This window comes from Mchenga conophoros, linkage group LG23 (assembly GCF_057382185.1).
Source record: "Mchenga conophoros isolate Kocher_MC1m ecotype Shallow Benthic linkage group LG23, M_conophoros_male_GT1.1, whole genome shotgun sequence".
NCBI lineage: Eukaryota > Metazoa > Chordata > Actinopteri > Cichliformes > Cichlidae > Mchenga > Mchenga conophoros.
Genome location: NC_140547.1, coordinates 12,722,849 through 12,742,568, shown reverse-complemented (window position 1 = coordinate 12,742,568; position 19,720 = coordinate 12,722,849). Strand labels below are relative to the sequence as shown.

The 19,720-nt window shown below is 42.2% G+C and overlaps 1 protein-coding gene across 3 annotated transcripts in view; it reads right to left on the bottom strand.

Moving 5' to 3' along the window:
* The window catches only part of herc2 (HECT and RLD domain containing E3 ubiquitin protein ligase 2), a 56,200-nt gene that overhangs the window by 34,824 nt on the left and 1,656 nt on the right, over nt 1-19,720 (bottom strand). For all 3 annotated transcript variants that reach the window (XM_085266447.1, XM_085266448.1, XM_085266449.1), the window contains exons 2-19: nt 17,949-18,057; nt 15,906-15,999; nt 15,638-15,769; nt 13,165-13,387; nt 11,045-11,145; nt 5,610-5,751; nt 5,383-5,487; nt 5,130-5,301; nt 4,090-4,263; nt 3,701-3,889; nt 3,466-3,617; nt 2,772-2,929; nt 2,560-2,673; nt 2,010-2,261; nt 1,721-1,914; nt 1,442-1,642; nt 622-850; nt 370-494 (exon numbers count right to left, since the gene is read on the bottom strand). In XM_085266447.1, the coding sequence (XP_085122573.1) occupies nt 370-494; nt 622-850; nt 1,442-1,642; nt 1,721-1,914; nt 2,010-2,261; nt 2,560-2,673; nt 2,772-2,929; nt 3,466-3,617; nt 3,701-3,889; nt 4,090-4,263; nt 5,130-5,301; nt 5,383-5,487; nt 5,610-5,751; nt 11,045-11,145; nt 13,165-13,387; nt 15,638-15,769; nt 15,906-15,999; nt 17,949-18,020 (2,829 nt within the window). In that variant the 5' untranslated portion in view covers nt 18,021-18,057. The remainder of the gene's footprint in view (nt 1-369; nt 495-621; nt 851-1,441; nt 1,643-1,720; nt 1,915-2,009; nt 2,262-2,559; nt 2,674-2,771; nt 2,930-3,465; nt 3,618-3,700; nt 3,890-4,089; nt 4,264-5,129; nt 5,302-5,382; nt 5,488-5,609; nt 5,752-11,044; nt 11,146-13,164; nt 13,388-15,637; nt 15,770-15,905; nt 16,000-17,948; nt 18,058-19,720) is intronic.

Here is a 19,720-nt window from a genome sequence, read left to right as displayed (position 1 = left end):
GTTAAATGTATGCCACAGGCAAATTGTAATTACAAGTGCTTTTGAAACACTACGCTGTAACCTGATGTGCACCTCCCCAGAAACGCAATTACGCATTGTGGCAACACAGCCTTCAACAACTGTCAGAGGCCCATAAGGTACCATTATTTCCTTCTATGCACTTCCAGCTACAACTTCTGCTGCCACTTTTCACACTGAAAAAAAAAACAAAAAAACAAAACTAAAATCGCATTGCACTGGCATTCTGTGCCGGGGGTGCCAACAAATGAGTGAGCCTTGTGTCACATATACAAATATCAGTCAAGAGAGAATTTACTCAGCATTTCAAACAGACAACCAAGTGCTGACTCGTGCATTTACTACACTGACCTGTATCTCAGCAGTGATGGCTGCATTGAGTGCAGACTCCAACCCTCCATCAGCCATTAAGCTGCTGACCAACAGGTCGATCATGAAGCGCCGGCCGGGACTCACACTCATCTCATTTCCAGATGCTAGAAAATAAAAATTAAAAACTCAGCCTTTGCAGGCACTTCCATCAAACCGATCACAGGTAATGGACTATTAAATGTTTATTTTCATACTGAATCAGTGTTACCAGATGTTTTGATTTGTACTCACCAGCATTAGGCAGGAGTGAGGACAGAGCCCTTGCCCTTTCCTCAGCTGTGGGTAGCAGCACGGACCAGCCGCTCTGGAGGACAGCCTGGGCAGCTGCTTGAACTGTGTTGAGCACCCCAGCATTGCTAGCTAGGACCACCACTGTTTGTTTCAGGTTGTTGAGCAGCACACTTCCAAGGCCCAGCCCCAGCTCCTCTGGATCCACCTGATTACTGATGGCTGCATGCAACTGAGGAAAAACAGTGAAGGTTTAGGGCTGCAATAAATAATTATTTCCTTTCATTTCTTTGATTGTTCAGTTCGTTGATCATTTAATCTTTGAAATGGGAACCACAGGACAGAAGTATGACCAAAAAAAAGAAAAATAAATAAATAAATAAATAAATAAAGATAATTTGGGGAAGTCTAAGACAAATTTGGACTTTTCACTGAATCATCCCTTTAAGCATGTCAAGAAAATTTGAACCAAGTCCAGCACAACATGACTCAGGCCCGACTATCAAAAAAAAAAAAAACCCCAAAAAAAAATAAAAAAAATAAAACTCACACAGTGAAATTCTTACTAAAGAGATGGAGTCTTCTTCCACTGCAAAGTTATTAATGTTAACTAAAAAGTAAATGCAGATGTGAAAAAAACAGAACTGCTGTTCAAAAACAGCACATACCCACCAAAACAATTCTGTTCCTCTCCAGTAATATTGTATGATATAGACTTAATATCAAATAATTTGCTCCATCACAAAACAAACATGCAGAGGAAAAATTCTACTTCTACAAGCATTTCCAATCAAACCACACCCGTTCAAAGGCCGTTTCCTACCTGGAGCCTGAGCAGGTTGAGTGTGGCGACTACCATGCACTCCTTCTCCTGCGGAGGGGGCCAGTCTGAGCTGCCATCCATGCCCTCGCTGACCTGCCGCAGGAGCAAGTCCAACTGCTCGAAACTCATGGGGCAAACATCCACTACGAAGGGCACACGTTTCCCCACAGACCACTCGGAGCTCGAGGACCAGGCAAAGCTCTGAAAACAAGCAAATGGTAACTGATCTGTGTCTCGTTCTTTACTAACATTATGAGACCAACAGTGATGGTATCTTACCTGTCCGGGTCCACAGGAGATTCCAACTATGTGTTTGGAGTTGAGCCCCGGGAGAGCTTTAGGCTGCTTCTTATTGGAAAAGAGCGTATCAAAGTGCTGTAGCTTGTCATTGCTGCCCCAGCTGAGCACCTCTCCATCATCAGTGAGGGCCAAGCAGTGTGTCGACCCCACAGCTACGTCCACAACTTTCTTTCCTGATTGCAAACAACACGTTTGTTGTTGTTTTTTTGTTTTTTTTGTTTTTTTAAATAAGCTTCTGAAAATCAATGTTAAGGTCAAGCTCACTCACCCTGTAAACTATCAAGCAGCTTTGGGTATCGGACATGCTCATCGGTGCCGTGACCAAGGCGCTGGTTGTCTCCCTTCCCCCAGGTGTACACCTGGCCATCTTTGGTGAGGGCTACTGAAAACTGGCTTCCGCAGCACACCTTTACTATGTCCAGATCCTGCAGCTTCTCCACCAGCTTGGGTGTCTTACAGCCGTCACTGCCTCCTCGGCCCAGTTTACCATAATCTCCATCACCCCAGGACCACACCTGACCTGTGGTAACAGATTGAGGAGCTAAACGCTGTAGCCTGGGTGATTTCTAGTGGCTTCTATTATTAAAAATCAAGCTAAAAATGGCCGATATGCTGGCTACCAAGAAGCAAGAAACACACCAGCTGCTACTGTTGCTAATGGTTTTGTAATAGGTGACACAGGTCGGACACAACAACACTAAGCAATTCACATGAAACTTTAAAGGGGGTTCAATTATTTAACTAACAGACATTTTAAAAACATTAATTCCTGGATTTTAATTCCAGCATTTTTAATCACCCACAGGAAGCATGCTTACCATTCTCTGTCACAGCAAGAGTTTGGGCATCACCACTCCCACATGCCACATCCACCACCTTCAGCCCTTTGAATGCCGTCACTACCATGGGAGTAGTCTGGTCCTCACTGGAGCCTAGAAACCCCAACAGATTACAACTAATTTTAGTAAAGACAAAGAGACCAAAAAAAAAGTCAAGAATATCTATCAGGGGCAGTTGATTTGGAGCTCACCGTGGCCAAGCCGACCATAGTTCCCTCTTCCCCATGTATAGAGCTCGCCATCAGCAGTGATCGCAGCACTGTATGTGCTCCCACAAGCAATATGCACCACATGCTTTCCGGCCTGTTTTCCATTGAAGGTTCCAATCATTTTAGGTTCTTCTAGGTATCTGAAATAAAGTAAAAATAGAAGGCTAAATTTTTCAGGAAGCTCATTACCATTAATAATTATCATTTATATTTTTATTTTCATTATGATTTTACTAATAACACAGATTCTTTTAAAATGAACTGGCAGGGTTGGGGGATTTCACTCTATCATCAGAAGCCTTTGATTCTGTCTCTGGCCTACGAGCACAAAACATTAATAGAAATGTCCCAGATTTTGGGAAATAATGCACCACCTGTTTCATCAATAATTTAACTTAAACAGATCTTCAAAATCTAATTTAATGCTCCAAAAACCTACAACTCCACTGTTATATCTGTAATAGACAAACACATTCAGTGTAATAAAGTGGTAATATAACAGCGACTGTCATGAGGCTGAAAATGCAGCAGCTCGAGTTCAAGTCCAACCTGATGCCCTTTGTTGTATGTCTGTACCTACATACTCTCCACTAATACACCCCCCCAAAAAGGTGGAAGCACAAAATGTGTGTAAGCCTTTTTAAAGGATGGACATGTTTTTTCTCTGGTTGCTTACGTGGTATCTCCATGTCCAAGCCGGCCACCATCACCGCACCCCCAGGAGAACACCTCCCCGTTGGACGATAGGGCCAAGTAATGCTGCCCATCAGGATGAGCTGCAAGTTTCACAATCTTTCTGGAGCTTAGAACGTGGATTAGCATGGGAGCCTGCAACAAAACAATTCAGAGTCTCAACCTGCTGCAGATGCAGAGATGAAACGATCGACCTCAGAGAAACTGACAGAACTGACCAGGGTTGTGCTCTTGTAGTTCTGGCTGTAAACAGCACCGCTGCTGGAAAGGATAAGAAACCCCTTTTCTGAACAGACAATCTGTGTGACCCCGAGGCTCGACAGGGCTTTGCACTGAATGGGTGCATTAACATTGGCATAAAGTTTCCAACCCAAGAGGCCCCAGGCAATCACTTCCTGCAAGGTTCCCTGGAACAAAACAAGACAGTATTGGTTTATGCTTGAGCATTAACTACTTAGGCAACACATATTCAAGTCACATATTCAAATCTGAAGGTGGGGGTCTGAATAATGCTCGTAAAAAAGACAGATTTAAGTAATACTTAAAAATGTAAAAAACAACTGAACCAAACACTTCAGCAGTGACAGCTAATAAAAAGAGGGGTCACCTTGTGTGACGTAGGCGAGTTGCAGTGTGGAGGGCTGCAAGGAGAAGCTAGGCGGTCCAGGTGAGCCATGATTACTACAGCAGTCTGACGAAGATCGATAGCCAGGTCGTTATCCTGAGGCAACGTCAAGTATCGCAGGAAACTCTCATTTGGACTCAGAGGGGCTGTGAGGATCTGGAAACCACAGCAAAGATCCATGAAATATTAATTAGCTTCATTCTCAACCATGAATGGAAAAAAAAACAAAAAAAGAAAAACAGGGCATTTTAAGACGTGTTCCCAAGAGAGACGTGAATCAACACAATTTATATCGATAGCACTTTATCTGTTCTTATGGTCTCGATTTTCCTGCATGTTGTTTATTATAACAGGGTTATAATTTTTCTCCCCCCGTTTAAAATAAATATAAAAGATCTACCTCTCTAAATCAATGAATTTCATTTAGTTTTTCATCTGCCCTCACACTGCTTTTTAATGCAGATTAAATAGCTGCTGTTTGGAGATGGAGGCTGGCACTAAATCAAAGTAAAAACATGAATTATTATTCATTCAGAGCCAATGAAAAGGCAAAACTACAGGTTGTGCAAGATATTTTGTTAAAAGTCCAATTTGAGAACATATATTCAAATTAAGCAAAATATAGTTCTGAGCTCTATGATACTGCAAACTGGACAAGAAGCACAGTTTGAAGAGGAAGGCAGGAGATTTAAAAGCATCCCAGAGGACAGCAGGACGTGTGAACTATGTGAATTAGTAGCAGTTGAGAATGGATTACATTTTTTTTGTGTAATTTTCTGATTATGGCATATTTTATGAAATATCTGAGACAGTTTGACAAACAAATTGGTGCTTTTAAGTTGGCCGTTTCCATTTCAGTGCTAGGGAAAGACTTCAAGTTGGGTTATTTGTTTCTGATCTCTCCTTTTACTGGTGTCATGTTTTATGCATGATATGGTAATAAAATAAAAATTGAAATCAATCTCCAGTCAGCCCATGTCTTATTTTCTTTTAGAAACCAGCTGGGAAAAGAAAATTTCCACCTCAGCTTCCTCTTCAGGAACGGGCTCCTCCTTGCTGCTATGTATGTTCTGAAAGCGCTGCAGGAGCGGCAGTAATGGAGCACTGGTTCCCTGCGTGGAGCGCTCATTGTCCATCTCTCTGGTGCCACTTTCCCACAGACGCAAAAGCAGCAGAACAGCAGACAGCAGCTGACTGGTAGGACATAACAACAGATGAGCAGAAAAGTTAGATTTGGCATTAACAAATAAACAGGTAATAAGGAGATCTGGTTACCTGAGTGTTCCCCTCTGAACAGCCAGCTCCAGCAGGATGGCCAAGGCTAGATGTTGATCCTGAAGGGGAATGTTACATTTGATGCTGGCACTTCCATGTACATCACTGTTCACAAAGGAGACAAGAGATGAGAATCACACAAAGTTATGCAATTTATAAGACGAGATGTTATTTATCTTGCAAAATTTGGGGATTAAACATTATGTACAACTGATAAAACAACAGACCTCAAGAACTTTGTGGCCCTCTCGACAACCTCCAGCCACACTGATGACACAGTTCCCTCATCAAACAGTGTCGCCTCGGGCAGCGCTCGCAGGGCATCCAGAGACTCCTGAAGCAACTCACTGCAAAGATCTGCATCATCTCCTGCAAAGACAAACATTTTCATGTTTAAAACACTGCAGAGTAGCTACATTATACAGTACAGATTAAATATAAAGCAATAAGAAGGACAGAGCATTTGTAGCATTTTTTTAAGCTGCAGAGACGTGCAATTTCCAGTGCTTTCAAATGTTTAACTATTGAGGAACCAGGCCACCAGAGTTGTAACAGGGTCTAAAATGTCAGTTTAAACACTGAGGTGACCCAAACTGTGCACTCCCAGTGCAAGAGGAACTGAGGCTCACTGGATTACTGGCATTTCTGACAGCAGCATACCAGAACTATAAGAAAACCAGTATATGTGCAATCAGCTAATGTGCCCAACGTTGACATCCGTTAGCTTCCCAGCGTTTACAGACTCTAGTCTGATACAGCAGAACTCACAGTAAAGCTGTTCTCATGTACCGTATTTTCACAACCATAAGGCGCACTTAAAAGTCTTAGATTTTCTTCAAAAAGTACGGCGCGCCCTATAGCGTGTTGTAAGGAGGACGTAGTAGAGAACACCATGAGAACACTAAAGGGTGACAGGTATGTGCATTATGTGGAACATCGTTGTTTTAACAACCCTGAAAATGGCAAAGAGACACGCTTATGAAGCACAGTTTAAACTGAAGGCCATCAGCTATGCGGAGGAACATGGAAATCGAGCAGCCGCGAGAGAATTTAAGATTAACGAATCGATGGTTCGCAAACGGAGGAAGCTAGAAAACAAGCTCCGGCAGGTCAAGAAAACGCAGCTGAGTTTCCGCGGACATAAGGCGAGGTGGCCCGAGACTCGAGCGGTGGATCATCGAGCAAAGAACGAGCGGGAGAAGCGTTTCGACGGTCACCATTCGGCTAAAAGCAGTTTCACTAGCTGAAGAGATGAAAATTGAACATTTCCAAGGAGGTCCGTCTTGGTGCTTTCGTTTTATGAAACGGTGCCATTTTTCCATCAGGACCGGGACTACGGTAGCGCAGCAACTTCCAGCGGATTATAAAGGAAAAGCTGGCCATCTTCCGCTCTTACTGCAGCAAACACATCGGCGACAAAAACATCCAGCCCAGCCACATCACAAACATGGACGAGGTCCCGCTCACTTTTGACATCCCGGTGAGTCACACTGTGGAGAAGAAGGGGACCAGCACGGTAGCGATACGCACAACAGGGCACGAAAAGTCTTCTTTCACTGTTGTGCTTGGCTGCCATGCTAATGGACAGAAACTGCCGCCTATGGTGATTTTTAAGCGAAAGACTTTGCCTAAAGAGAAGTTTCCAGCAGGAATCATCATTAAAGCAAATGAAAAGGGCTGGATGGATGAGGAAATGATGAAAGAGTGGCTGAGGGAGGTGTATGTAAGGAGAGCAGGTGGTTTTTTCCACGCATCACCATCGCTCTTAATCTGTGACTCTATGCGTGCCCATCTCACAGCCAATGTGAAAAAACTAGTGAAACAAATGAACCGTGAGCTTGCTGTCATTCCGGGAGGCCTGACAAAGGAACTCCAACCGCTGGGCATCGGTGTGAACCGCCCGTTCAAAGTAAGGCTGCGAGCGGCCTGGGAGCGATGGATTCACCTAGAGTGGAAGGCAGCGCCGGGCGAGTTACGCCACAATTTGCCAATGGATTGTAGATGCTTGGGCTAACATGTCTGCTGGCACTGTTGTTCGAGCTTTCGCAAAAGCCGGCATCATTTCCGAGGAGCCGCACGGCACGGAAAGTGACTCTGACAGTGAAGAAAGTGAACTTGGCATGTTTGATGGAGATTTAGCGCAGCTGTTCAATTCAGACACAGAGGATGAGGACTTCGATGGGTTTGATTGATGATAAAAATGTGAGTACCAAACTTTGTTTTGCTCCTGCTTTATTTTTAAATACAGTGGGGCAAAAAAGTATTTAGTCAGTCACCGATTGTGCAAGTTCCCCCACCTAAAATGATGACAGAGGTCAGTAATTTGCACCAGAGGTACACTTCAACTGTGAGAGACAGAATGTGAAAAAAAAAAAAAATCCATGAATCCACATGGTAGGATTTGTAAAGAATTTATTCGTAAATCAGGGTGGAAAATAAGTATTTGATCAATAACAAAAATGCAACTCAATACTTTGTAACATAACCTTTGTTGGCAATAACAGAGGTCAAACGTTTACTATAGGTCTTTACCAGGTTTGCACACACAGTAGCTGGTATTTTGGCCCATTCCTCCATGCAGATCTTCTCGAGAGCAGTGATGTTTTGGGGCTGTCGCTGAGCAATACAGACTTTCAACTCCCGCCACAGATTTTCTATGGGGTTGAGGTCTGGAGACTGGCTAGGCCACTCCAGGACTTTCAAATGCTTCTTACGGAGCCACTCCTTTGTTGCCCGGGCGGTGTGTTTTGGATCATTGTCATGTTGGAAGACCCAGCCTCGTTTCATCTTCAAAGTTCTCACTGATGGAAGGAGGTTTTGGCTCAAAATCTCACGATACATGGCCCCATTCATTCTGTCCTTAACACGGATCAGTCGTCCTGTCCCCTTGGCAGAAAAACAGCCCCATAGCATGATGTTTCCACCCCCATGCTTCACAGTAGGTATGGTGTTCTTGGGTTCAACTCAGTATTCTTCTTCCTCCAAACACGACGAGTTGAGTTTATACCAAAAAGTTCTACTTTGGTTTCATCTGACCACATGACATTCTCCCAATCCTCTGCTGTATCATCCATGTGCTCTCTGGCAAACTTCAGACGGGCCTGGACATGCACTGGCTTCAGCAGCGGAACACGTCTGGCACTGCGGGATTTGATTCCCTGCCGTTGTAGTGTGTTACTGATGGTGACCTTTGTTACTTTGGTCCCAGCTCTCTGCAGGTCATTCACCAGGTCCCCCCGTGTGGTTCTGGGATCTTTGCTCACTGTTCTCATGATCATTTTGACCCCACGGGATGAGATCTTGCGTGGAGCCCCAGATCGAGGGAGATTATCAGTGGTCTTGTATGTCTTCCATTTTCTGATGATTGCTCCCACAGTTGATTTTTTCACACCAAGCTGCTTGCCTATTGTAGATTCACTCTTCCCAGTCTGGTGCAGGTCTACAATACTTTTCCTGGTGTCCTTCGAAAGCTCTTTGGTCTTGGCCATGGCGGAGTTTGGAGTCTGACTGTTTGAGGCTGTGGACAGGTGTCTTTTATACAGATGATGAGTTCAAACAGGTGCCATTCATACAGGTAACGAGTGGGGGACAGAAAAGCTTCTTACAGAAGACGTTACAGGTCTGTGAGAGCCAGAGATTTTCCTTGTTTCAGGTGACCAAATACTTATTTTCCACCCTAATTTACGAATAAATTCTTTACAAATCCTACCATGTGAATTCATGGATTTTTTTTTTCACATTCTGTCTCTCACAGTTGAAGTGTACCTCTGGTGCAAATTACTGACCTCTGTCATCATTTTAAGTGGGGGAACTTGCACAATCGGTGGCTGACTAAATACTTTTTTGCCCCACTATATGCACACTTGTATGCTTGTGTGTTGTTGATGATGACGATTACCGGTAATAGAAATGTGAGTAACGTACCGAACTCAGGTTTGCTCCCACTTTATTTTTAAATACGCATATGGTACTTGTATGCGCCCTATGATCCAGTGCGCCTTATGTGTGTGTTAAATACAGTAATGGCACACATAACTGAGACTGCGCCTTTTAGTACAGTGCGTCTTATGGTCGTGAAAATACGGTAGACATTTCCAGTTTTCTTTGTTATGGGCAAGAAACGGTGAAACAAAAACCTCTGATTAAGAATGTAACTCAGACATTCCTTTAAAACTATTTCCTTTCCCCTCGCTGCTAAAATCTGATTTTAAATACGCAGCTACCGACATTAAATAGAGTTTATCCATATCTTAATTTGGCTTATTTCACGTGTTTAATGACCACTCAGAGAGAAAGCTGTGATGTCACCTACCAAAGTCCTGTTTCTGTAACCCTTGACCAACATGAGCCCCAGTTTGAAGCTTAAAGTAGTTACATATCACCTCCTTCCACTCAAAATGTTACTGCTCAATTTAATTGAAAAAGAGCAGTTTTGGGCCCAGAATAGTGGCTAATTTTGAACATAAAACCTGTGTTTGAAGACCAACCACCAGTTTCTGCCATCTTGCCTTCACCACAGGATAACTGTGATGCAATTAGTCTTTCAATGTGCTCTTTGAAAGACTAATTGTTATCCCCCAAGAAAGACCTGGTCAGAGACGCTGAGGGATCTGAGAGTATAAGGAGACCATTATTGATCATTCCACAGGTTCACCTGTGAAATCCTTGTAAGATTTACTTCCTCTAGTGCAGCTATTCTGTAATGTCATACCAAAACGAGTTTGAGCACTGGGCTAGGGAGGTGATCAACTCACTGCTGCAAAGTAAAAAGGGTGTGCTTGATTCGCAGTGGAGGAGGAGGAAGGAGGAGGAGGAAGGAAGAAGAATCATAACAGAGATTAAAATTCACCCCCCCCCCCCCCCCCCAAAAAAAACAAACAAACAAAAAAAAAAAAAAAGAAATATCCAAACAATCAAAAAAAAGCCCAAACAAATTTTTTTATTTTTTTAAAAAGTGTGTTACACTTCATTGTTCCTAAAGAGTATTTCCAGGAACACGGCTAAAATGGGGATAGGAGGTGTCCGTGTGTGCGTGTTGCTCATGTTACAGGAGGGCTATGGAGGACAGGGAGGCAATTTGTTCCCACCCAGTCCCCGTGGACACAAAGCCCTCACAATGTTAACAAAAACAACACCTCCACTAGCAAAGCTGAAAATGAAGGGAGTGAATGAATAACATGGTCAAAGATTTACGCTTGAATAAACGTAATCAGAATCTGTGACTAATTTACATCAAAATAAAAGTTAATAACTGAATATTATTAGTCATTTTGAATTTATAGCCTGAGGATGATGATTATAATTATCATTATTATAATACATGACACTAAAGCAAGACACTGGATCCTGATTTATCTGCCTGTAATGAAGACCACGCATGATGACAGAGTTACATTTAACGACATCCAAAACAGCTATTTTGGATTCATTCTTGTGCCAAAGCAGCAGGATTGCCTCCTTGGCCCTCTTCTGTCAGTCTGTCGTCTAGCAGCACGACTAAAAACACAGCCTTGCGAAAGATGTTTGGTTGTTTACGACGAGCAGCTTCTAATGTGGCGCAACGCATTCTTCAGCAGCTGTTAAGCAAACTTGCACCACCATGACAACACCTATCATCACCGGCGCCGAAGGACAAAATGTCTTCACTATCAGCACTTCTTACCTGATCTCCATGCCCGGCGAAGGAAAGCAAAGGCAAAAGAAAGAGCTGCCCTGGAGCCGACTCTGGCCAAACCTTCCACACCTTTACTGGCTGGACGAGGGCTGAAAAGAATACGAGCACATACGGATCAATTAAATATTATCATATTATTATCATCATTGTAAAAACCATACTATCAAACAGCCAACTGAAGCCCACATACAGAAGATGCATTGGATTTCTTCTGTCTGTGTGTGACTTTTACTTCCTTTAGAGCCTTGTGACAAAAAGTTTCACCATCTTAGCTCAAGCTCAACTGAAGAGCTAGGGAGGCTTCGGAAAGGATGAAAAATCCACTACTGTACAGGTTTAAGTCCATTTGATTTATAACACAAGGAAAATTAAGATTTTGTCACAAAAAGGAATGCCTAAGAGAGATCATTTTAAATTACAATTGTGTTCCTTTCATAAATGCTGAAAGCCAAAAATCTATTTAAAATTTGATGAACGGTTCACCCCTAGTATCATCGCTGTGATGCAATCACAGGGCAGCAACAGCAGATCCTAAAATGAGGTTTTCAATTAGAAATAAAAAAAATCAAGTCTGCTCCAAATAAATGCCTGGAACTAAAAGCCCTGCACAGTAAATATGGAGCACATTTAGAGTACGGCCTACATTTACTATGCATATGAGAGACCTATTGGAGCATGCCTAAGAGGCTTACTTAAAGAAAACACAGTGTGCACTTACACTGAGCTGCAGGGTTTAACTTTCAGTGACTGGATAGACACACCATAATAGTTAAGAGTATACAATACTGTTTACTCTTACTCCACTTCCCCATCAAAACAGAAGCGAGACTTCAGAGATGGGTACTGGCTATGCAGTCTCAGGAGGATGAAACTGCTCCAGCTGAAGGTTACAAAGCTACTGGCACAGGCGGTGAGCACTGATGCTCGCTTAGTGACTACTACTGAGTGCCGGGTTCCTTACGTCACCCAGGTCACATGTGTTACTTTCTTGGTACTCTGTCTCAATCTCTAATCATACGATGGATATCCAGCTATTTCACACCTCCTCTGGCAGTCAGGAAGAATGAAACAGTAAGTTTGACACAGTTTCTATTGGCCCTACAATAATCTACTTTATCCCTTTATGGCCCATTTTACAAGCACTTTAAAGCTTTAAATGACCACAACTCCCTCCCTCTGGTAAGGAAGCTAAGATAAATTCAGTTATGGTAAGAAGAGAAGGAGGACATTATGGGGATAATCATGATAGGATAAGGTATTCATGGTACACTGCTCTCTGAACATGGACACACACACACAAAGAAAAAATTAAGCTCCATCTAGATCATGAGTGGGGGAACTCCAGGCCTCAAGGCCCAGTGTTCTGCAAGTTTTAGATGTATCCCTGATCAAACACAGCTGATTTAAATGGCTAAATGACCTCCTCAACATGTCTTGAAGTTCTTCAGAGGCCTGATAATGAACTAATCATTTGATTCGGGTGTGTTGACCCAGAGTGAGACCTAACACCTGCAGGACGCCAGCCCTTGAGGCCTGGAGTTGGACACCCCTGCGCTAAACGTTGCCATACTCCTCAACCACTGTGGGCTAGAGAGAACATTAAAAATGGTTGCTGAAAGTTGAGGATTATTATTTTTATTCCATTTTTAGTCCATCAGTCATGTATAAATGTTGGCACAGACTCAGAATGCCTCATTCATCGACTTCAATCGTTGCTTTAACCTGCAGCATGTGCTGTAGAAGACATGAGTGTATAACCTTCCAGATTACTACACTTGACTAATTGCACAAACCCGACGGACCAGTTCACTAGTCCAATGTGGCTTTACAGCTAAGGATAAAAAATAAAAATAAACAAAAAACAAGACAAATCTTAAATAACCACCACCCCCACCTCACTCCAACTCTCTAACTCTAAAAATATTCATAGTATGAAGGTCAAGTTTTGCAAGGCGTCATTGTACAAAAAAGATCAGCTGATTCTGAAGAGGTCAGAGAGGAGCTCATTGACTCTCCATGGAATTACCCAGTTTCTAAATCTGCCTCTGTTCTCTCATAAGACCAATGTTTTGTGCACAATTCCTGAGAAAGGAAACATTTTTATTTACCTCTTGTTGTCAGCAGCTGGCAGTGGTGGGCTGGGCGGAGTCTTCCAGCGGACCTTGTACTTCTCCTCCATCATGCTGTGGCTGAGAGAGATGAGATAGCGCTCCAGGATGACGAGACGCTGGCGCAGACGCTGGGCAGACAGGGTGCTTTTGGCCATCTGAGCAGAGAGCTTCTGCTGGTCCTCAACCAGAACCATCAGGCAGTCCTTCAGTTCCTTGTCATCTACACACACACACACACACAGGGTTCAAAGAAAAGAATAACATAGTAAAAATAAGTGAGTGCACTGGCATGTCATTTGTTTATGACCAGAAACACTCAATTTGCAAATAAGCTACAGGAGTGAAGTCACTAGTTTTGAGTGATAAATCTGCATATCAGCTAAAAAGAGGTCATAACATACTTCCTGGGATTTCCCCATCTTTGGTCCATTTTAATGGGTCTTTTTGTTTTTGTAAGAGCTGCAGAGCTACACACCATGTAATCTCTCTACAAAGTACCTGCTCAGCAGCTTACCTGAACGATTGAATGAGTTGCTGTCTTGTAGCTAAAGTCATATCTACTACATACATTTAGTATGCCATTTTATTATGTTTTTGCTTGATTCATTTATTTAGTTACTTTACCCTAAAAAGATCTGCTTTACTGTATGAGATTCAGCTTTTTTGTTGTTTTGGGTTGGTTTTTTTTTTGTTTTTTTTTTCATTTTTTGGGAAATTAGTTGCCATCTCAAGTGTGAAGGAGTTTAAGTAGGCTCTCGTTCACAGTAGGGGAAGATGGAGTAGGAGACTGGTGGATTGGTGTGACATCTGCAGTGATGTTGACACTGTACTGATCTGTTATGAGGCTCAGTGTGGAAGTAAAGCTGTCAATTTATTCATCGATCTATGTTCCTACTCATACCTATGGTGACAAGCTGATACAAGTGGCGAATATCAGCTTAGTGTCTGGGCTCAGCCTTAGAGAGGAGTTGAAGAGCCTAGGTGAGGAGGCTTGGGAATGCTTAGGCAACCCTTTGCAAGAGCTGGAGAAGACGGCCAGGGAGAGAGGTCTCCGTCTAGGCTGCTGACGCCAAAACACAGACCCAGATAATTGCTAGAAAATGGATGGCTGGCTCAATGAATGGACTAAAAAACAAATAACACTGAAACTAATAAAAAATTTAAGTGAAACGAGCAAATGGACTCATTGTCTAATAAGTTAGTTGACAAATCATCAGGCAATAAACATCCTGGATAATCATCCTTTTAGGCCCATCGAATGACCATAATTTACAAAAAACAAACATGTCGTACTCATCAATTACCTGAAATGAGCAAAAAACTAAACTCATCAGGAAGTCCCACACTGCTGGACATTTAAATGAATGCAGATTTAAGATCCCACTTCCAACCCCGGGTATAGCAACCTAAGCTTTTTGGTTAGATGCTTCAGGGTTGCTCAATTAAAAAATAAAATAAATTTTGTCCCACTGAGTTTCATCACAGCAAGTCCTGAGTTCTGATCTGACTCAAAAGAAAACCTTTTTGTGTCTAAACCACAGCGCTGCAGGGAAGGCGAAGTGGGCCAAAATAGCAGTTCTGAAATCCACTTAAGCTTTATGTAAGCCAGACTGTCCTGAGGTTGTATGAGCCACACAGCAGTCAGCTGTGCTCAGCTGTCAGAACAGATATGGATCCTAGTCAGACTCTCTGCTCAGTCTGCATTCCTCACAGCTGAAGAAATATTAGACTCACAGGAAATTATCACATCTTTAATAAAAATCTAACAAGGGACAGAGAGGAAACCTGCAAAGATCTCACATGTCAACATCCTGGCTTCAACGCAGCAGCTCGGGAAATTACAAACATCCAATGGGAAAGCAGGAAGTGTGCCGTTTGAACTTTAAGCATCAATGACAGAGCACTTGTCCATGCGGCGATCCAGTTACACTCACTGTACACACCAGCCCAACTTCCTGTCTCAGTCAATAATAAAAAAAAGGAGGAAGCAACCAGGCAGACAGTATCAAAATCTGTATTAACTGGCCCGCCTGCTCGGTGCTTATCTCCTGCCACCATGAACCGTCCCACCCAGCCCCACCAGCAAACAAACTGGGTGAGAGTCTGTATCCCGCTGTGAACCAATGTAATGCCAACTAAGATTAAACTCTGCAGGGTAAAAATAACCACTCAGACCAGCAGCCTTTAGGTTGTCATTTCAGTTTCCACACCTCACGTGCCAGCAAAACACACACACATCAACATGGCCAGACACACCGCCAAACAGTGAGAGATGAGCCGTTAGCTAAAACGAGATTTATGTAGTTCACATGTAGGTGTTACGAAACCCTCTGCTCTCAGCGTAGTATTAATTACCCTACTTGGAAACGGAAAGGCATAAAATGACAGGAGTCACAGGGGGAGCACGAGACTGCAGCAGGAATTACTGCAGCTAACCCGACTTTTAAACTCACTCAGGTAGTTTTCTCACCTGGCTGCCGTCCCCAGTCCCATGTCTCAATGATGGAGTGATGCACCGACGTCGACGTCTCCTCCTCTTCCTTCTTCTCTTTATCATTGGGCTCATCCTTCTTCTGAGCTCCAAAACAGTCAGTGCAGTCTTCTATAAAGAGTCAGAAGAGATTAGGACATTAACCTTCATCCTCAGCAGCAAGGTTAAAGCACTGCTGTCTGTCCCAATCTCAGGTATCAATCCTCAGACGGCGTGGAAATAGGTGTCACATGTCACACATAAATACCTGGGTGAGCTGATTCTTCTCCGTTGAATGTTATCTCCTCATCTTTTACCATCTCATTCCACATCTCACTCAGACCCTCTGGAGAAAAAGCCCGCTGCCAGAAGGAAGAGAAACAATCAGTGCAGTGCAGAACAGAAACCTCTGCTTTTATTAATGCTGCATGGAGACATATTTGACACCACCTCAAAGGTTTTATCCACAGCTAAAGGAAAATTTCCAGCAGTGAAGTAATTTATTCGAAAACAACAATTTCTACTTACATACTGTGAACCCCCCCACAAAAAAGTCCTGACCTGAGCCACACAGTGGTGCGTATTAATAGCGTTCGGTTTGTTCTCTAGTCACTTCTGCAGACACATTTCCATCACGTTATCAGAACACAACAGCTAATATGGAGCCACTCTGATCATTCATTGATCCAAAGTTTTTCCTCAGAGGGTCAGACACTGACTTGGATACAGGCTGAGTTACATGCTGAACGAACTGTGATAACAACACAAATAATATCCTACTGGATAATCCTCTTATTTTGAAAATTCAATTGCTGCTAACCATTTTCTTTAAGGGTGCTCAAGGTCAGCTCAAGATGGCCAAGAGCATTATTTTCTCCATAATCAGGTCATTCCACATCATTTCCCTGAATTTTATTCCTCGCTAAAGAGTGTACACAGAGGTCCTTTCATCTATCTGTGCAGCCTTCACAACTCAAGAGTACCAGAATAGCTGTTTTATCTCAGAGTATCAACCGACTGAAGAAAAAAACCATTTGTGTGTCATCCCCTTAGTGCTACAACACATATGCATGACATTGGTTTGCTCTGAAATATTCACAAGCTGAAAGCCAAATGTTTCCTCATTCTTAGACAGATTTGAACCCATGTTAGCTCAGAGACTGAGCAGACAGATAACACTAAAGCTGCACTTCCTTCAGTGCTGAAAGAAGCTTTTATGGTGGGAAAATGGTGGGTCCTAAAATCAAGTCCTGATAGGATGATCCAAATTAATTTTCAAGTTCCGGGTAGAGAGACTGCAGCCTGTTAAGTCTGTGGTGTATTCACTGAAAGAGTTCATAATTACTAACAACAAGGGTTTGTTTCCACAACACAGACATTCAACAAAAGAAAAAAGAAAGATTTTCTGGTGATGTACTTTATTACAGGCTGAACCAGAAAAACAATAATCATCTGCATGAGGTCTGACGCAGATATGTAATCAAGGCTTCTTGTAGACTTCGACCTTCATAGAAATTTTCATAGTGGCCTCTATAGAGCCATTTTGTATCCTACATGCCTCTGACCTAAAATCAAAAATGTAATTTTCATCCATTCTTATGCATGTGTGAGGCACAAATTAATATACAGAGCAATTCCACTCAAGCCCTGAAAATACAAATACAGAGGAAATGTCTCTGGTTTTAGTCAGAACTAATCTCGAGAGGCTCTGCTGCAGATGTTTACTGCCCTGTGAGCCAACTGTCTGTATTATTGTAATGCACCGTTTTTCCTGTTTTGAACCTCTCAAAATTGGGCTCCAGAAAAACACCAACTATTACATATAAAAGAAAAAAGTGACACAAACACCGAAACCAGTTAAAAACTCAACTAAGTCTGAACATTTCTTAAGAATAAAAAACTAAAGTGAAATGACAAAACCCTCTCTGCAAAGTAAGTGAAATTAAACTTAACTGAAAACTAAAGGTTTCAAAATATAAAACTCTACTAATTCTGGTTCTGACATGACAGCAGTCAGTCATGTAAAATACAATCAATAAGGCACCACGATTCTGAAATATTTAGAAAACAAAGAAACAGCTAGGGGACAACAGTGAGTATGACACACTGACATGGGGTAACGTTTTCCCAGTTAATCTGGAAAATTGATCTCACAGCTGAGGTAAAGATAAGAAACATTACAGATCATCTCTTCTCCTCAGTCACTTGACAGATCAAGTGACTGGGGGGGAAAAAAAAAAAAACAACCAAAAAACAAAACCCACCACGATAAATATTATTTTGTGCCACTGCCTCCTTCTCGTGTACATACCTGCAGGTCTATCTTCAGCCATTTGTCATGAAATCTCAGCTGAGCATCGAGGGTAAATGATGGAGAAGGCATCTTTCCCTCTCCTCTCTGGGCTGCAAACGCAGCCAACCTGCAAGAAAACCATGCAACAAGGAGTGCTATAAAAAGACAATTTAATAAAGTCACTGCAAGGTGGGAATCCACAAATAATGACAATGTAAGTACATGAAAATGGACTGAGCTTTATGACCATCAATTACAAACTTTACTTTCCAGGTTTGGTTCAAGTTTTCCCTTAATATGCTACTTTTTAGTGACTTCATCCTAGGTAAAGTCAGTAAAATCATTAAAAGCATGTCTGTTTTTATCCTGACGATTATCGCTCAAGTGAAGACAATTAGATGGATGAGCTCAGCGAGGTAACGAAGAACCAGAGGGAACACAGTGAAAGCAGTTTGATGTGCTTCAAGAAGACCTTTCTAGTAGGGGTGGGCGATATATTGAATATAATGGATGTATCGCAAGTTTTTCTGCGTATGATGGCTATACTCAATGGTTTTATCGTAACCATCGAGTATAGGTTGCCATGGAAATATTAAGCTGTCTGCATGAAATTTAATATGTTTTTTTTCCCTTCCACATGCCACGAATGCATTGATTCCCATTCCCAAGTGGAAGATTTTGGTCGGAGCGTGACAAAACTTGCAGTTTCGAAATCTGCAAGATCTCTGCTTTTAGACAATGCACAATTTGCTTCGTTACAAAAAGTCAAGTGAGTTTGTGGCTTTGTTTTCTGTGTTTAGGGACATTTTGCAAAATTGCGTAACTGCTCTTTTAATTGTTTGTAGTTTTCACAGTGTTTAGTGGTTGTAGAAATGGTTCTCATGAGCTTTTAACCGAGATTCTGAAGTTTCTGTGGATACCACACATGCCGATCTTTACATGAAAAACTTGATTTCATGAAGGCTTAAAACTGCAGCTCACCCCCTTAGCCCACGTTACCACAGGTGCTGGGGCTCAAGACATATCGTGATATATATAGTGTATCGCAACAAAGCCAAAAAATTTTGTGATATTAGATTTTTCTCATATTGCCCAGCCCTACTTCCTAGGCCACAGTAATTACTTCTATTCTAGTTTCCAGGTGGAAAGGAATGTGAATCTGAGTGGAATTGTGCTGCTTGCGATGTGGTATAATCTCAGACATTTTCATGCAACGCAGTGTCTCTGTTAGCTGTTTGAATGTGTCTGTGTTTCTTCTCCTCCATCATGGCTATTCAAATTCAGTTGGAATCCTCACACTATTTTGATTCCTTCACTGTTTGATGCAGAAGTCATCCAAATAACTGTGGCTGTGGATAATACATTGACCACTCTCTGCAAAACATCTGTTCCTCTTGTGCTGCCTGATCCTGTAATACCTACACTTATCCGTTAGATAATCCATCAATATAATGGTGATTTACACTGTTGCTCATATGGCTGATACACAGGTATATGCTCCATTTAGCCTATTTAGTAACAAAATGCATTTCTTTCTTTAGATCAAAGAGTCCAGATCTGAAGCTCTTATTATTCCTTCCATATCTGACCTGGAACCTGAATAAAAACCTTGAAAATCTGCCCTCAGCATCAATCTGAATGTGATCTTTGACTTTGAGCTGTGCTTTCACACACAAATTAATAAGGCCGTACTGGCTAGCCTTCCCCAGCGAAGAAATACATTTAATAAATTTTTTTTTACATCTCTAACGCATCTTGATAAAGTCATCAACTCCTTCCTAGCATCAGGT